General features: G+C 35.2%; 1 protein-coding gene across 3 annotated transcripts in view; it reads left to right on the plus strand.

Moving 5' to 3' along the window:
- SH3GLB1 (SH3 domain containing GRB2 like, endophilin B1) overlaps window positions 1-19,202 on the plus strand; it is a 41,201-nt gene that overhangs the window by 2,723 nt on the left and 19,276 nt on the right. For all 3 annotated transcript variants that reach the window (XM_051999263.1, XM_051999265.1, XM_051999266.1), the window contains exons 2-3: window positions 12,414-12,555; window positions 14,611-14,739. In XM_051999263.1, the coding sequence (XP_051855223.1) occupies window positions 12,414-12,555; window positions 14,611-14,739 (271 nt within the window). The remainder of the gene's footprint in view (window positions 1-12,413; window positions 12,556-14,610; window positions 14,740-19,202) is intronic.

A 19,202-nucleotide genomic window follows, 5' to 3' on the forward strand; every position in this document is an offset into this window, starting at 1 on the left:
TTGGATTAGAATTTAGAGATCACCTAACCTATAATCATGTATAAAGTCTAATATGTTGCAATTAAAGCTTGACAACTGTACCAGACCATAAATTAATTAAAAAAAAAAAAGTAGAAGGAAAAACAAATTGTTATCTATCTAAATATTAAGAATTACCCATTACAATCAAATAACATTTCTTAGTATTGGGAAGAATAAGCAACAAACCAGAATTTGTAAGGAGCCATTTCCCCTCATATGTAGTATATGTTTATTTTAATTTCCTCCGAGTAGCAGACTTTTTAAATCCTAGCAAAAAAAAAAAAAAAATCCATCTCTTCCGTCAAGGTTACTCCTGACTACACTCAGCTTAGAGTACCCTCTTCTTCCTGTAAACATTATCATCAATTTATTGGCACAAACTTAAGATGTCGTCTGTCATTGTCTTGAACTATCATTTAGCGCTCTTATAAGATTAATGTCAAAAATATGTCTTGTCTTTCTTTGTTTCTTCTATAATAGGGGAGTGCCTTGTATACAGTAGTAACGTGTTAAATTAAAAGGAGAAAATATATAATTTTCATTTAAAAACTATATTAGGAGTTCAGGTGTAATAACTCATGCTATGGCAAGGCTAAAGTTAGGGAATTACTTAAGATTGGAGTTGGAGAGAGAAAATTGATCAGATAATGCACTAGTCAGCCTGAGGAGGAAAATAAGCAGGTCAAAGCTTGTGTGTTGATCAGCAGTGAGAAGGCTCCTCTACTTTGAGTCTGGGCAAGATCAGGAGACCAGTTTCCCAACCTCACTACCAACACAAAAAAAGTAGGATAGCAAAAGGAAAGCACTCTCATTTCTCAGAAGGACTAATTGCTTTTAAGATTTCACTCAAATATCACCTTTTATATATTAACCCTTTCCTGATTTTCATTTTTCCCTTCCCCTTCAGGCCCACCGGTCATCCTTTGCCCTTTCTCTCAAAACTACTTTGTATTCATTTTCTAAATTCCATTTTTATTTTTTCTCAACTAAATCTAAACATTTTTAAACATTCGTTTTTTTAAATTTTGAGTTACAAATTCTTTTCTCCCTTCTTCCCTTCCCCCTCCTTGAGCAGAGAAGCAATTTGATATAGATTATACATGTGCAGTCATGCAAAACATTTCCATATTAGCGATGTTGTAAAAGAAAATATCTTGTATTCATTTTTATATATTATTTATATGCATATATGTGTGTGTATACATATATATATGTATACACACACACACACATACACACATGTTGTCTTTCCTATTAGAATATAAACTCCTTGAGGGTGGGAATCATTTCACTTTTCTCTTTATTCCCAGGACTTGATACATACTAAGTAGTTAATGTTGATTGATATGCTTATGTGCTGCATTTAAAAAAAAAAAATTCATCTCAGTAACACATTATATTTTGAAGCCAAATTACATTATGCTCAAATTCCTTTTGAAAGAAATAGGGTTTTCAATGATTAAGAATTTAAGAAGCATATTCTGGTGTTTAATTGAGTTTTGATTCTCTGTTGGTCTGTTTAGAATGACTTTATTTTCTTTGTCAAGTTTCCCTTTCCTTTTTCAAACCTCCTTGAGAACCCTTCTTTTAGAGATTATAATATTAACAATTTTTCCATTCCCTTTCCATTCTTATATGTACTGCAATTGGGGTTAAATCTCAAACTGAAACCTGTTGAAGATCTTAGTTAAAAAAGCCAACTTCTCCCATTTCATCTAGGACTATCTCCAATCATCTTGATCTACATCTGGCCATAGGAACCCAGATGGCTCTGGAGAGGGAAGTGAGGCAGGTGACCCGGCACAGCCCTCCCTCACTTCAGTCCAATTCACTTGCATGTCATAGCATTACCTCCCTGAAGTCATGGTCCTTAACCACAATAACAATATATAAAAAGCTCCTCATAGATAAAATTTATATGGTGTAAATAACCCTCACTTATTTAGTGTTTCATATATTTTTGTGTTAGGACATGTGTAATTAAGTACCTGTACCACTGATTGGGAAGTTATATAGGCTCAGTATCATATTCTTTCAGTTTTGTATGTGGTTATTCCATAATTAACACAAGATATTTATTTTTCTTCTCATTTCTTAAAAGGACCAAAATGTCTGCAAGAGCCTTTTTATATTTTATTTCTGAAAGCCATTTTTAAAATTATGCTTAATCTTGATATTTTAATAACATGAAGTAATTAGGAAAAAGTCCAGAGAAAAATTTTTGTTCTGCAACTGTAGTTTCCTTAGAATAGGGAATTTTTCCCCTCTACTGAATATGGAATAGGGAAGAAGAGGGAAATCCCTCTACTGACTCAAATATGCAGTTTGTAATTTTAGTGTCAGCTTGTGGGGCTGACAAGTAAGTGATTTGCCTAAGATTATCAAATCAATGGGTATCAGTGAGAACTTGAATCTAGGTCTTCCTTAGATTGGCCATATCTCTATTCATTAAGCCAGGGGTCCTCAAACTTTTTAAATAGGGGGCCAGTTCACTGTCCCTCAGACTGTTGGAGAGTCGGACTATAGTAAAAGCCAAAACTTTTTTTTGTGGGCCTTTAAAGAAACGTCATAGTCCTGGGTGAGGAGGATAATGGTCCTCAGCTGCTGCATCTGTAGTTTGCCCATGGCCATAGTTTGAGGACCCCTGCATTAAGCCATCCACTTAATATGCTTTAAAGTGTTGACTAAGAGCATTTATTAAAGGCTTATACTGTGTGCTAAGCAAATAATTGCAAACAAGATTATTTCCACTTTCAAGTAGTTTATATATCTAATTGAGGAAAAATAACACCTATGAGTAGAGTAAATCTGGGAGTGATTGAATGGGACTATGGAAGGGGGCTACTGGATGGGAAGTTAGGGTAGAGTAAGGAGAGTAACTACAAAGCTGGAGTGAAGTGAGCGTTAGCCTGAATACCTCATGAAATAATCAAAGTTTTAATTATTTTAAATACCACTTTAAATGTACCCAGAATATGCAGAAAATAATGAAACTTCCAGATCAACTAAATATATGTTGCTTAAAGAGTAACTTGATTTAAAAATTAGATGTAATCAAGTTATTTGAATAGGAAAACAAAAATCTAGATATTAAAGATAAAGATCTGGTTCTCTAGGGTGGGCTAAAAGAAAAGTTAATGTAGAGAGTCATGTATGTTTAATACCTGTCAAATTATGAGATTAGAAATCTTTCTGATTTTCTAATAGTAAATTATATCAGAATTTTCATAGTATCCATCCTCCAACAAACTTGTAATTCTTTCAAATGATTGTCCTTCCTTCGTGGAATTGATAATGTTTCTTCCTAAATTAAATATATTTCTCATGCAAGTTACATATTTTATTTTCTCCTGGCCCTGATTCTGTGTTAAATAGATCTAGTGGACCACATGCTTTTTTTTTTGTAGAGACCTGAAGTTAAAATTTTTTTTAATCTACTTTTTTATTAAAACTTTTTATTTACAAAACATTCATGGATAATTTTTCAATATTGACTCTTGCAAAGCCTTCTGTTCCAACTTTTTCTCTCCTTTACCCACCCCCTCCCTATATGGTAGATAGTCCAATACATCTTAAATATGTTAAAATATATGTTGAGATCCAATATATGTATATATATATATTTATACAGTTATCTTGCTGCACAAGAAAAATCAGATCAAGAAGGAAGGAAAAAAAAACTGGCAAAGAAAACAAAATGCAAGCAAACAACAGAAAGAATGAGAATGTTATGCTGTGTTATGGTCCATGGTCCTCTCTGGGTGTATATGGCTCTCTTCATCATTGAACAATTAAGTTGATTTGAATCATCTCATGGTTGAAGAGAATCACATCCATCAGGATTGATTGTCCTATGTCTTCTTGTTGCTGTGTGTAATGATCTGGTTCTTTCTGCTCACTTCACTCATCATCAGTTCATGTGAGTCTCTTCAGGCCTCTCTGAAATCATCCTGCTGAAGATTAAAAAAATTTTAAAAGAACATAACCTCCCAGACATCCGTCTGGCTTTTCCAGTGTTCTAAAAAAGCCTCTTCATTCCCTTTTTCTTCTTTTTCTACTCTGTTGTAATTAGGAATACTGCTAAAAACAGCATTTCATTTAGAACACTTTATATAGAGGAATAAATAGAATTCTGCTAATCACTTCATCCTCTCACAATAGTAGTGAAATAATAGAAACGTAAGTTACAGTTTAATTCTTGGCATTTTTATATTCATGATATATTTCATCAATGAAGTCAATCATTGAACATTTATTAAATGCTTTCTGTTTGCTTTAGGGTCATTCTTTCACCTGTGTCTTTCCCATTATCTTATAGATAATCCACCTAACACTCTGAGGATCTTTACCTGGCTCCTTTGATATTTCTGGGCTAACATTGTAGCAGTCGGGCTGTCTGATCTTAATTTTGTTACATGACCCAGTTACCTTTTTTCACTTCAGACTTGTCCTTAAATGCCTTGGATGTCACCTCTTACATGCATACTATTGGTGATGTGTTGCAATTTTCTTGTCCCTGACTTTCATCTTTCTCTTGCCTTTGGGTCCTTATAACTTTTAATTCTAAAGAAATTTCAGGTGCAGAAAAGTGAAGTTTTTATTTTATTTTTTTCCAGAATTGATAGATTAGAGTGATATCAGCCAAAGCAGAGAGTGTGTTAAATAAATCTTATGTCATTTACGTGTCATTTAAGTGTCAGATACACCATAATTGAATTGGAGTAAGATGGAATTGTTTTAGAGATGGAAGTGATGGTGGAGTTTTATCTTGTCTACTTGTTCACTTTATAGGAGGAAGTCAAACTAGATGGTGAAGTAATTGCCTAGAACCATCTAGGAAATGGCAGAACCAGAGCCTCACCCCAGGCTCACTTTTCACATCACTTTTGACTGCACACGGTTTGCAATGTTTTCCACAAACTCATTCTGGTTGGTGCTGCAAAAGTTTAAATTTCTTTTTAATTTTTTGGTTCCTTGATCTTACAGATGTGGGCTACTTGCTCCTTACAAACAGTACATTGTAGTATGTCTACTTGTCTTGATCCTATGCTATTCCTGTCCCAGTCCTTATGTACCCAACATACTGGGATGTTTTAACTTAATTGCACTATGTATGGGGTGTGCACCTGTTACTTCTCATTCCTAGACCAGATTACTTCTTGTTCTGATATATTTCTTTGACTCGGACTGCTTATGTGTACTATTCCCTTTTTATATAGTATTACCGGAGTCTCTTTATGACTACGGTGTCACTTTCCATTGCCTTTTCAGTGCTTATAATTGTGTAAATCTCTAAATAACATAATCTCCCTGATTTATAACCATGTAACTTTACAAAAACAGGTTTGCAAAAAAATGGGAGTTTGTTTTCAGTGAGAAGCTTGGGATCATTGACAGTGCTGCAGATGAATGAACTCATTCTCTTATTTGTACTCAATTCTGCATCTTTCTTACTGGACCCAGCTTACAGTCCATCTTTTAGTCTCTGGTACAGTGCCTTGCCCAGGCCTTTTCTGGGCTGCTCATCCATTTTTTTGTCTTCTTAGCACTCAACTCTCACCTGTGGCACAGTGACCACACCCAGTAAACCATTTTGGTAGATGGGTTAAACCAGGTTGAAATTTGAATTAAACCATCTAACCTCAAACCCATTGGTGAGTTAAGGGAATATCTACCTCATGCATATGAAGATTACTCCCCCATGAAGTAGATAAATAAAAACAGTTTGTTCCAGTGTTCATGCAGGTAACTAAAGCAGGAATTGTGGAATGCTTCCAGTTTGTCCTGACATTGAAAGCACCAACGTCATCCGTTATACATTCTGGGTCATAACCAGTGATTCTTTTGACTTTTGTTTTGCCACTTGACCTTAGTGACACTGAAAGAGTGAGACTGACAATTTTGTGCAACTCTGCTTCACTTAAATCCATTTCAGGCATAAGTTAAGATACCATTCTGTCATATCATTGGTCCTCTTCAAAAATGAACTGATAAACTGATTCTATTAACTGATAGACAACTTCTATGGGCTATTCATGCAACTACATATCCTAGTCTTAATAAATGACTTTGTCATCCACTAGGTATTTCCTATTTGGATAGTTAAGCTAATTCTTAATGATTCTAAATCTCATTTTGGAGGCTGTTCAGGATTTCAGAACTTGTAGTCAGTGAAATATCATTTGTAAATAAGCATCTTCACTTTCTATAAGGAATGCTTCTTTATGTATGGGCTCTGAATTGGATTATTTCCAAGACAGTTAAAAGCACCTTACACAAATATCTAACTTGTTTTATGCCTCATATGATATAAATAACAAATCATCCCACAATATTATTTATGTATTTATTAAGGAATTCTTTATGATTTTAAAATATGTATAGAAGATATCTAGTTGGAAAAGAGCTATAATACTAAATCACATACTTTTTGATAGTCAAATAGTAGGATCTTGTATTTTCTGAAGTTACTAAAAGGAGGTTCAATGATGAAAAAAATTGAACTGATTAATGGAAAATATTCTTGTATTCTATAGTCTAAAACAGTTATCAACGTGATTTTTTTTTTATTTTTGACAAAATTTGCCATTAAGAGAACATTAGATTGGGTTTTTATGACTTTGATTTGATTTAGTATCATTGTAGATTAAAACAATAATGAAAGAATGGTAGATATATCTGATACATGAATTTAACACAAAAGATAAATTGGTAAGATAGGAGAGGAGGTAATTACTTTACAGAAGGGTTCACCATGAAGTCCAGGGCATTTAAAATAGGCTTCCATTTTTAAAAAGTCGATTTAAAATCAACTCTCAGAGCTGGAAAAGCACCTTAGAGGTCATCTAGTTCAGGTTTCTACTCAGTACAAGAAAATAAAATTGCTGGGTTAAACTCCTTATCCTTCATGTATACAGCCATTTAAAATCCACCACATATTTTTTGACTTAACAGGGTACTTTCATTCCCTAAACATATTCAGTCTATTGTAAATATCATAGTAAAGATAATGTTTCAAAATGTTTAATGCTAAAGTGATTTTTATACATAAAAATTAAAACAATTGGATATAGTCCCATATGGAGTGAAATATTCTTGTTACACTTTTGTAGTAGGTGAAAGAGAGTAAATGTCCGTAAATTGGGAATGGTGGCAGAATCACAGGTTTAGAGCTGGAAGAGACCTTAGTGATCATCTAATTCTAATCCATCTCTGCCACCCAGAAAGCTTTAACAGTTTTCCCAATGTCACTGAGATACTGGGGTCAGAACAAGAATGCAGATCAGAATCCTGTCTCGAGATTCAGCCCTTTTTCTACTGCACTACATTGCCTCCCTGTGGTTATATAGATTAGGATATATGAATGTAATAGACTATAACTGTGTTGTAAGATAACAAATAGGAGAAATTTAGAAGCATGTGAAAAGACTTGTATAAGTTGATATGGAACCAGGGAAACAGTAAAATCATAACTCCAATAGTTTATTTGCCAAAGCTTATTTTGCTACCAAATTAAATTTTTTAAAAATGAGTCAGGAGAACAGTTAATGAACAGATGAAAAAAGGGCAGAGTAAATACAGCTGGTAAGGTAGATTGGAGATATTGAAGAAGGCCTTGAAATACAGGACTAAGTTTGTATTTTAATCTCCAGTTAGTGAGGAACCATTTCTTAATGTGATGTTTCAAATAGAAGGTGAGCTTGAAAGTCTCATTTTTTAAAAATTTGTATCCCAAGTGTTTGACATTAGGAAGGGTTAATAATGCTTTTCCTTTCTGTTCTCTTCCATTCCTCAGAAGGCTTTTCAAGAGGGAGCTGCAGGATCAGACCTGTGTGCTCCAATCTAGTACTCTATGGGATCTTAATAAATGTGGATATCGCCTCCAGTAATAATAGATGATACCTTGTCTGTGCCTGCCAATGCTATGGCATTTGTCTTTCCCCTTCTTTCTATAAGTCAACATTAGACATCCATCCAATATGCTCAATGCCTTCCTCGATGTTTTTTGACCTTACAAGGCTCCCAGGGAAGCATGGATAAACTTTGCCAGGTGACCAAGTGATGTTACCCAACGATATTACCTTTCTCTTCTGCTGCTTCTTTACTCTTTGTGATTGGTTAAAGCCTTGTCATGACCACCATGCTTTTCTTTCTTACACTTGGAGTGAATCTCAGTATCAGTTCTTCAACATAAGGACCCTTATTTTGGTAGCTACATGAAAAATAGGTTCTAGAAGAAAGAGCTAAAGGTAGGAAGAACATGGAGAACTTGACTGCGGAAATCTTAAGTTTGAATGATAAGCAGTAGTAAAGAGAGTCATGAGGTATAGATGAAGGGATTGGAGGGGGGACAGAACTGATGAAAATTGGCAGAGAAAGGAAGAACTTGAGATCATTGTGAGATTTGAGACAGGGTTATTTGAATAGGAATGCCCTTAATAGAAATAGGGAAGTTAGGTGGAAGAAAATATCTGAGGGTTAAGTTATAGGAAAAGTTGAAGTATCAATGGACTTCCAGTAGACAATTGACAGTGTGGTATTAGATTGGGTGTTTTGGACAAAGGTGTGTTGAAACTGTGCTTTAAAAGTGGGTATCATTTTGATAGCTGAAGATGGTAGTGATAAGAAGGAGAGGATGATATATATTCCCCTAGGTGGTACAGTTATAGAGCACCCAGCTCAGATTCAGACACACCCTCCCAAGATCAAATCTGTGTGTTCTGTGTGTTCCTGGGTAGGTTCCTGAATTCTGTTGGCTTTAATTTGTTCATCTGTCAGGTAAACTGGAGAAGGAAATGACAGTATGTCTGCTAAGAGGACATGGAGAGTCAGAGAAGACTGAAACATTTAAGCAGCAAAGAGCATAGTATAAGCAGAAATGTGGAAATGACTTGTGTGTATGTTTGGGGATATTGCAAGAAATCTCTGGCCAATGAGTTCATCAGTTAACATTTTCTGAGCAAATTTTTTTTTTTTTTTTTTTTTGGTAGTCCAAGCACTGGATGAAGCTCTGAGAATACCAAGAGAGCCCCAGTCCTCAAGGAGCTCAAAATCTGATGGGGATGGGGGGGAGGAGGAAAACACAACAGCAACACACATTTGTACAGTCAGGCAATGCACAAGATAAATAAGAAATTATTAAATGAGGAATAACAGCAGCTAATATTTTTATATGATATTCAGCCAAGCCCTGTTCTAAGCATTTTGCAATTATCTTATTTGATCCTCACCACAATCCTCTGGAAGAGCTGGAATGAATGTTATTATCCCCATTTGACAAATGAGGAAACAGGCAAAGAGAGGGTAGGGGACTTGCCTAGGGTCACACAGCTAGTAAGTGTCTGAAGCTGGTTTTAAACTCAGGTTTCCCTGACTCTAGGCCTGATGCTCTATCCCTTTTATGGTCAGAGAGATGAATTGTCTGTGAGACAGCCAGGAAGCTAGTATTGCTGGATGTAAAAGTACATGGCAGGAAGCTGTAAGAAGCCTAGTGTGCAAGCTGGGGCTCAATTTGGCAGGACTTTCAATACTAAGCAGAGGAATTTGTATTTAATACTGGAGATAATAGGGAGCCACTGGAGTTTTTTGAGTAGGGAGTGACATGATCATCCCTGTGCTTTAGGAAAATCACTTTGGTGGCATGGAGAATGGATTGGAATGGGGAGGGACTGGAGGAAGATGGACTCCCCAGCAGCTAATGCATGAGATAATGAGGGACTGCACCAGGGGGATTAGGAGGAGGAGAGAAGGAAGGCAAATGCACTTCTCTTTGATGAATATGTGATCTCCTCAGTGTAGGTGTCCCCTCTATCAGATTGCTGTCCTTGCATACCTTACCTAGTTCTCCCACAAATCCTGAGTTTTCGAGGCTTTTTTAAACCCAAGTGAGCTGACTTTCCATCACCCTTCTCTCTCACTTCATAACTCAACTCCTTTTCTGATCCTTGATGCAAGTGATTTTTCTTTCTCTGAATCTCCCCCTTCCCGTTTTTTCTTTTCTTCTTTTTCTTTGTTGTTGTTATTATTTATTTTTCTAACAGCTGAGGAGATGGACCGATTAAGTGATGGGACCTATGTCACCCAGGACTATACCATGATTCAAACCCAGTTGCCCCATACCTAGGTCTCTCCATCAACCTTGGTTTCCCTGTAGCTTTTGGTCTTTGGGATAAAATTTGTTTTTGTTAATTCTTATTTCTGTCTTATATGTGAGCATTCCCCTCTCCCTGAATAAAATAACCAGTGAGATCCTTGTCTATCCACTTGGGATGGATCTATCCATCTTTTTAGGTAGCTCTCCCTTTTTTTCCCCTCAAGCCAATGTTATTTTTCTTTGACTACCCAATTCTGAAGTCACAGAGTAGGATATCCTTTAGGAAATTATAGTAGTTGTTATAAAAATTTGAGTAATTATTGGTATTCAATCCCATAATATTTCAAAATATTATTAAATACCTTTAAGCTCACTAGGTTCTTATTGTAACTTATTTTGTGGTATTTGTATAGAGAGAAATCACCTAGAAACCCAATCAATTTCTATTTTTGTTTTATATCCTTTTTAGGTTTTTTCCTTTAGGTTCTCAGTATAATAATTATAGTAATAATAGCTCATCTAGTTTTTTTCTGTTTTACACAGTGCTTTCATGTGAATTATTTCATTTAATCTTCATAGTATCTTTGTTGTGTGAGTAGGTGAGTTCCTGTTTTACCATTGAGGAACCTAAAATTCAGAAGGGGTTAAATTACAGGTACAAGGTCATGTAAGTAGTGTCAGAACCGTAACCTGACCGAAGTCTTCTGACTTCTAAAGGATTCGAGTATGAACTCCAGTATTGAAATCAATTAATCCCCTTTAATCCAGAGAGATAATTAACTTTCTCCTATTCTAATATATTCTTCCCCATTATGATTATGCATATAATGAAAGAAAACTCAATGCCTTCTGGAAAACCAAGTGTAGAGTAATTATGTAAGTTGATTTCCCTATTCATGTTGACAGAGTTCATGGAGTGAGGAAAAAAAAAAAAGATTTCCATAAATATTAAACTTTCAGATTCCTTGGGCTTTAAAGTATACAAAACAAACAAAACAAAACAAAACAAAAAAACCTTGACTGCTTTTCAAATGAACCAATTGGCTATTGAATTTAAGGATAATTAAAAAAAAAAAAACTATTAATGGCCATTTCCAGTTAAATAAATTCACAATTTCTAGAATATAAAAATATAGCTTTTCAGGTTAATCCTAAAAGTAGGAGGAAGAAGCAGTAATCTTAAATTCCCAAACACTGCCCAGTGGTTTAGGATTATATGGGCATACCTTGCCTACTCTAGGGGAAAGGTCACCACTCACACCCCTTTCCCTAATCCTTTCTGGGATTTAGAAGGAAGTGGGAATCAAGAAGGATCTCTAGATGATATAATGGAAAATACACCAGATAAAAAGAGGATTCGAAACCTTAAGGGTGCCCACATGCAGTGGCTTTGAGCCTGGAAATATCCAGATTTCTCCAAAAAGAAATCTTTTTTTTTTCATTTAAAATAAGATTATTTTTTAAATATTTAATTAAATTCTGGTTTCTTTTGTTTGAATAAAAAATGTATTTTATGATCATTGAAGAAATGTTGCTGTAAAAGATAAAATTTTTGAATTCCCTCACACTCCCTGAAGAAATGAGCCATACATTCATGTGGTATGATTGTGGTTTAAGTTTTTCCTCACTGTGCAGTGGACTTGACAATAAGTATACTACCTATCTGCATGGTAACTATGAATGCTTGTAAACTATGAAGCACTAATTATGTGTAATTTTGTTGTTATGGATTAATAAATAACATTTATCTCCCCGATACAGCAGGGTTCCTGGCTGCTGTTTTCTAGTATAGTACCCATTTATAACAAGGTTAGTCTTCACACCTTTGGGGACACTGTACAAAATAGAGCTTAATGCTTATGGCCTGAATAGCTTGTGGTTATTTATAAATTACAAACTGTTTAATAAATTACCTGAAGTTATGAATTTCTATTGAGGGAAGCTTAGAAAGCAGTAGAATCAAGGTAAGAGCTTATGGTCCATAACCCATTTAAGATCTTTGCCCTCCACCTTCCCATTATTCGTTTGTATACTAATGATTTCCCTCTCTATCCAGCTTCTCCTTTCAATGATCATGTCAGTCTGTTAAGTTGTCAGGATATCTGATCTTTAAGTGTACCTGACCTCTGTGTTGTACATTCTGATTTTCAAATATGCTGCAGGTGATTAGTCTTTTAGAATATGTCTTAATCACAAGTTGGGGACTGCCTGTGTATATTGTTGATTATAAAATTATTTGTTGTTTTTCAACTCAGCTTGAGGGATAATTTATTCTTTTTTTTTTTTTAATCAAAAACAGTTCACAGAAGAAAAGCTTGGTCAGGCAGAGAAGACTGAATTGGATGCTCACTTAGAGAATCTTCTTAGCAAAGCTGAATGCACCAAACATTGGACAGAAAAAATTATGAAGCAAACAGAAGTGCTATTGCAGCCAAATCCTAGTAAGGAACCTTTTTTCTTTCTATTTGGTTCTATTTGGCAAATTTTATTTAAAGTACTACCTCTGCTATAGCATCCTTATTTAGCTTTAATGGGTCTTTTAATGATTGGATTTTGGGGAGTCTTTCTTTTTGATTGAAAAAAAGAGTATTTTTAAATGTAGTTATTTATTAACATGTATCATATTTTATCTATTTTCATATCTAATTTATATAATTGACAGTATTTGAAGGCTTTCTGGAATCTTGTGTAACTAAATACAATCAGAATAAAATTCAAGTTATGCCCAATAACAATAATTAAAATACAAGCTCAAAGACTTTTCAAATTATGAGCTCAATGAATTTTAAGAAACATGTTTGGAAGGCCCACAAAAGTAAACAAATCCTTCTGTTTGCTTGGAGCTAGAAATCTTTCTGAATCATTCCAGATAAGATACATTAGGGTTATTTCATATTTGTCCAAACATAGAATTGTAGAGCAGGTAATTTTATCTCTGTTTTATAGATGAAGAAATTGAGTCTCAGAATGGTTAGGTGGACTTTTTCATGTTGCTCAGCTTATTAGCAGTGGAGACAGAACTAATACTTGAGGCTTTTAAAACCAGTCAAATACTCAATCTACTGTTACAATATTTTGAGGGGGAATGAGGAGAAAAGGACACATGACAAATATTTGATGGGAATCAGCTACGTGAATTTTTTCCTTGCCTAATTCTCTTCCTTTTTTCTACCATGATATGTTGACTGCATGAATTTGAATTATTAGATATTTCATTTGAATTTTAAAATTTTAGACAAGTATTTATTACTACAATGTGAATATCAAGTTCAAGAGTGATTAGAAGTGCTAAATGTTCTGGGTTTTTTCTTAGGTTATGTAGTTTTGTTTTTTTAACAGACATTAAGTGAAATTTAGTTTCATTGGAGGGATGTTAATCTTTCATGCTTATATAGCTTGTCCATAGTTTAAAAGAAGAAATAATAAATATTTTTATTTTAATGCCTTCCTTTATGATAACAAAATTTCTTTTATATTTATTAGTAATCCACAGTAAGATAACCCTGAAGTCACTCATTTTTACTTAAAACCCAAGTAGATATTCAACTTTACTAATTTAAAATGAATTTTATTAATATTTCACAGTTGCCTATTAATCAGATTTAACTTAGTTATATATAAATTCTAAAATCAGTACTTGAAATATGTAAGCAACCCTTCATTCTCCCAAATCACAAATATGTCTAAGTAGTTTATTCTATGCAGCAAAATCTACCATAGAAATCATTATTACTCTAGTATTAGCATCCAACAGAAGTAAATTTTTTGCAGGAAGACATGAAGTATGAAGCTGTTTTATTGATCCAAACTAAATTAAATTTAATACATGTGTGTTATTATTGCTAACATCAGGCCAATTGCATAGTCATTTCATAGTCTGAACTGGATCATTTACGGGAATGATCTCGTACTCTCACATCTATATTTAGTCTTTGAGACTTTTAACCACGCCTAACAGATTAGTTAAAGGTAGAAGAGACTTGTATGTTATTCTCATTCTCTAATAACTTTTCTCTTCTAAACTTAGAAATAGTTTGTATTTATAGTTTCTAAATCTGGGATACAGAGCTATAAAATTGTGTTTCATTCAAAAGCAAACGTTTAGTAAATTTGAAAGAAAAGTCTAAATGTACAAAGGAGTTTGTACTTGAAAATAGCTGTTCCTATCAGATTTTTTTAAGAACTTAAAATCCCACAGGATTCTTATATAACCCTAGGAAAAGTTTTGCCTTTTAAAATAAATTGTGTCCAGTTATTTTTTAATAAATTTAATTCCTGATTTTAAAAAAGACATTGTAAATAAACTTCTAAAGAGGAAGAATTTTGGTATGTTAATATTTTGATGGTCAAATAAGATATTTGTGCTATTTTTCACAATCAATGAGATCTATGTTTTAATCATACTTGTTTGAAGAGATGGCATAGTTCATAACAAAATGCTTTTTAAAATAAAAACAGCATTTTAATTTAAATTTATAATCTTAACTTTTTCCCAGATGCTAGAATAGAAGAGTTTGTTTATGAGAAGTTGGATAGAAAAGCTCCAAGTCGTACAAACAACCAAGAAGTCTTGGGGCAATACATGATTGATGCAGGGAATGAATTTGGCCCAGGAACTGCTTATGGTAAGTGAAAACTTAAGAAGATTTGATAAGAAATACTTCATAATAGGATTGGATCCTTATTTAGAACATTTTACTTGAAATCACTTTAGCTTCAGATATGGGATATTCAGTTGTTACTTGAAGTGATGGACAATTTAATAAAAACAAAATTTAACAGTAGCCATGGAATTCTGTAAAAGGTCTGTTTTAAAAAGATTTATTTATTTTTTTACCACTAAGTAGTATTTGATTCACCATTCATTCTTAAGCATAAATTTTAATTTTAATACATAATCTAATTAAAATTTTTCTGCTATATATAGTTTATGAACAGATCCTGAACAGATAATTTTATATGTGAAATATTTTTTGAGTAATTGAAACTCGAACAAAAAGTAAACTGAGTATTGAATTTGAAGTACGATATTTTTACATTTGTGATTCCATTGGCTTCATTTATTGTATTCAAAATTTAGATTTCTTGGAGACCCAAAGATATTTAAAATCTGATTTACATAAACTTTTGGACTTTTAGTTCTTAAGATAAAGAAATCTCCAAACTATGCTTTTTTTGAAGGAAAGAATTCAAATAATTACTTCACAGTTTTTAAGGTCATCAAAATCTATATTATAGTCAGATGTCAAATAAATCTTTGTCTCACCTCTTTTTTATCACAAACTTCTTACTCACTGAATTTTATATTTGAAAGCCACCTTGGCAATGATCTGATTCAATTTCTTCATTTTACAGAAAAGAAGAATCAGCCCCTGGTAGCCAAACAAATGAATTCAGCTTAAGATCATGCTAGTTAGTGCCAGGGTTTGGTCCAGGGTGCTGGCCTTCTTTCTCTTTTGCCATAATGGTCTTTCCACCATCTCATGATGCTCTTACTCTACCTCTTAGTAGAGTTGTAATTGATTCTGCCATGTGTTCAGTATCTTTTTGTCCATCTTTATTTTCCTTGACTTTTCTGAAAACATTTGACTGTTATGGGAAGCAACTTGCTAGTGGCTTCTGGGTGTTACAGAAGCCACCAGAGAATGGGTGCTGGAGATCTAATTCTGACCAGCAGAATAGATCCCTTCATGTGAGAGGATAGATAATAACAATACAAGGAGACTGAGAGGCAGGTGCATTTTCTGACCTCCCTTCTCTTCCCTCTTGCCTCCCATTTATTTCATTCCCAATCCACAAGCCACATCTGTGTCAGTAGAAGCTGATTTGCAATTCCTTCAAGTATGTTATAATTCACAGCTGTGGGGGCTTTAGGAGAATTGACCTGCCTCTTCACACTTAATTGTGGTTCTTAAATTTGACAGTGACCATCCTTCTTCCTCCTATCTCCTTTGGCTTGGGTTCCTTTTTTTTCTCTTTCACCACCTATGTTTTGAGTATACCCCATGTCTCTCTCCTTGGCTTTCTTCATACAATATTTTGTCTGCTTCAGTTGCTATATCTCTACTTGGATAACTGCTATTTCTATGGTTCTGACATATCCCAAGTTTCTTAGGATTTAAGACATCTTCACTTAAATGTCCAACTAACACCTCAAACTCAGTTTTTTAAATACTAAACATATCTATTATCTTATTCCTTACTACCCTTTTTCCCCCTCTTCTTCTACTCCCCATCCCCCAAAAGCCCATTGCTCTTCCTTATAAATTTCCTATGTATTGTCTGTACCACCATCTCCTAGTCATCCAGACTTAGAACTTCAGTCATTGCTCAGATTATTCCCTGCCCCTACCACTTCCCAGTTGCCAAGTCAATTGTTAAGCCCGTCAGTGTCTGAGGTATCAGAGATCCAAGTAGGAGAGTCCTTTCTATGGGCCCCATGGCCAGCCGTGGCAGAGATTTGGTGCCTCCTGAGGCAGGCTGAGTCTACTTTGGGGCAGTCCTAGTTACCAGGAAATTCACCTTCTTCTTAATCCAAAATCTCTGCCTTTGCAGCTCCTACCTATCGTTTCCAGTTTTCCCTTAGAGCCAATCAGAAAAAGTTCAGTATTCCTAAAATATTTGAGGACTGCCGTCCTGTGCTTCTCCAAACTAAACATCCTTACTTAGTTCCTTCAGTTTTGTACTGGAAAACAATCCCCAGTCTCCTGTCTCTTCTGACCATGTTCCTCCTTGCCAGGGTCTTACAGTGTGTGATGCCCAGATCTGGTCTGATCAAAGCAGAAGACAATGGGATTGTTACATCCTGGTTGTGGAGCTGCTGTATCACACGGATCAAGATTTGGGGTTGTGTCTTCTAAGATTTCTCACACCGTGATTTTCTAGCCATGCTTCCTCCATCCTGTTCTCGTGTAGTTGGTGCTTTTGAATCTAAGTGTAGGACTTCTTATTTACCCCTATTATGAATTCCGACTAAGATATCCAAGTGGACCCTGCCTTTATGACATTTTCAGATTTGATGAGCAGATGTTCTATTCCTTATCCAGATCACCTCATTTCTAGACTCCTGCTGCTGGGTCTCCCTGATTCATCAGTCTCCTCACTCCAGTCCCTTCTTCAGTGTCTGAATCAGTTGTCAAACTGACTCTGTCATGCTCTTATTCAATTACCTTCCTATTCTCGCTCACCTCTAGGATCAAATTTCAGATTTCCTGTTTGTCCTTCAAAGCCTTTCATTACCCAAAACCTTTTTACCTGTGTAATTCTACATTCTAGAACAGCTGACGACCTTGCCTCTGTCTCCCAGTTCTAGGACATTTTCACTGGCTTGCCTAGCTTCCTTCAAGTTTGGACTAAAATTCCACTTGTGAACGAAACCTATCCTAAATCCTTTTTAGTCTTCTTTTTGTGATTTATTTCCAGTTTGTCCTGTTTTTAATTTGTTTGTACTTAGTTGTTTACATGTTGTCTTCCCCTGCTAGACTGTTAGCTTCTTGGGAATAGAATAGGTCCTGTCATACTTTGGTTCCTCAGTGCTTAGCAGAGTTTCTGGGTATATCATAGGTACTTAATAAGTACTTATTGTTTTGTTGACTAAATGCTCACAAAATATCCCTTTCATAATATATTATTTCCAAGAAGAAATTAAGCTCTTTGGCCTATAGTCCATCCTCTTCCTGTTTTGAAAATTTTGTGACATATTCCCTTTTGTGAATTTCCTCACATAAGTATATGTCCTTACTGTACTGAGCTGCTCATTGCTGTTCTTGGAAGGGTACTCATGCATCCTCTCCTAGTCAAAAGTCATATCCCATCAAGTCCTATTTCCTGTCATTTCTGCTTCTGCAGTGTCCCATCTCTGTTCCCTCACTTTCACATATTCCCTGCCTCTTCCCTGAGCCTGCTCATCCCCTCATAACTGACCTCTTTTCCTCCAGTCTTTCTTCCCTCCCTTATACCACAGTCAAAAAATCTTTCTCGAGTCACCCCCCCCCCCTTTTAAAAAAAACTGTTGGGTGCTGGATGTGGATCAGGAGGTCCTGCATCCAGTCTTGACTCTGGCACTTACTAGCTCTGTAAGCCTGAGCAAGTCACTTCACTGCTGCCTGCCTCAGTTCCTCATTGTTAAATCAGGATAATAATAGTGCCCACCTAACAGGCTTCTTATGAGGATCAAATAAATCTGTGTGAAGCATTTTATAAAACTTAAAGTGCTGTATCTATGCTAGCTATTATTATGTCAGTGGCTCTCTCAGGATATAGTACTCCTTATTGGATGCCCTTCTTGGGCATATCCACTGGCCCCCAAAACTGACGTGACCTGAAGCCACTTTCATCAGACTAGATTAGATAGGGGCATCACTGGCAAAGTGGAACACTGGGGGACATTGTTACAGTGCAGTTAAACAGAAATGTGTTGTTTGGACATATGGTTGTTAACATTTTAACAGTTCACCTGTGCCCTGAGCTTTAGTTTCTTCATCTAAAGAATAAAGAGGAGAATTGAATCAGGTGGCATCTGTGATCCCTCCCAACTCCCAAGTCTGCCATCCCATGTAAGAGTTCTCTTGAGACTGCTCAGGTATTCTCTCTTTCCTTAACTATAGCTAATGGAGATTGCTCTCTCCCAAATCTCACATGCAGCCTAACCTTTCTCATTCTTACTAGTGTCAGTTGTTGTTACTATGCATTTCTCATACAACTTTTATGTAAGCTGGTTGGCACAGTGGATAGAGCGCCAGGCCAGGAGACTCATCATTCTGAGTTCAAATCTGGCCTCAGGCACTTACTAGCTATGTGACTTTGGGCAAGTAATGCAACCCTGTTTGTCTCAATTTCCTCATCTGTATGATTTAGAGGATAGAAAAAATCACTCTAGTATCTTTGCCAAGAAAAGCCCAAATCACAGAGAGTGAGATGTGACTGAAATGATTGGACAACACAAATATATAATAACTTTTAGATTGTAGAATTCTTGAGAATGGGAACTATCATGTTTGATAATTCAATTAATATAGCATTTTGTACCTAGTGGGTATTATTACTGAATGAATAGCAACTTTCAGGTATATATATTCCTGTTCTCTAT

Source organism: Antechinus flavipes, chromosome 4 (genome assembly GCF_016432865.1).
Source record: "Antechinus flavipes isolate AdamAnt ecotype Samford, QLD, Australia chromosome 4, AdamAnt_v2, whole genome shotgun sequence".
Lineage (NCBI taxonomy): Eukaryota > Metazoa > Chordata > Mammalia > Dasyuromorphia > Dasyuridae > Antechinus > Antechinus flavipes.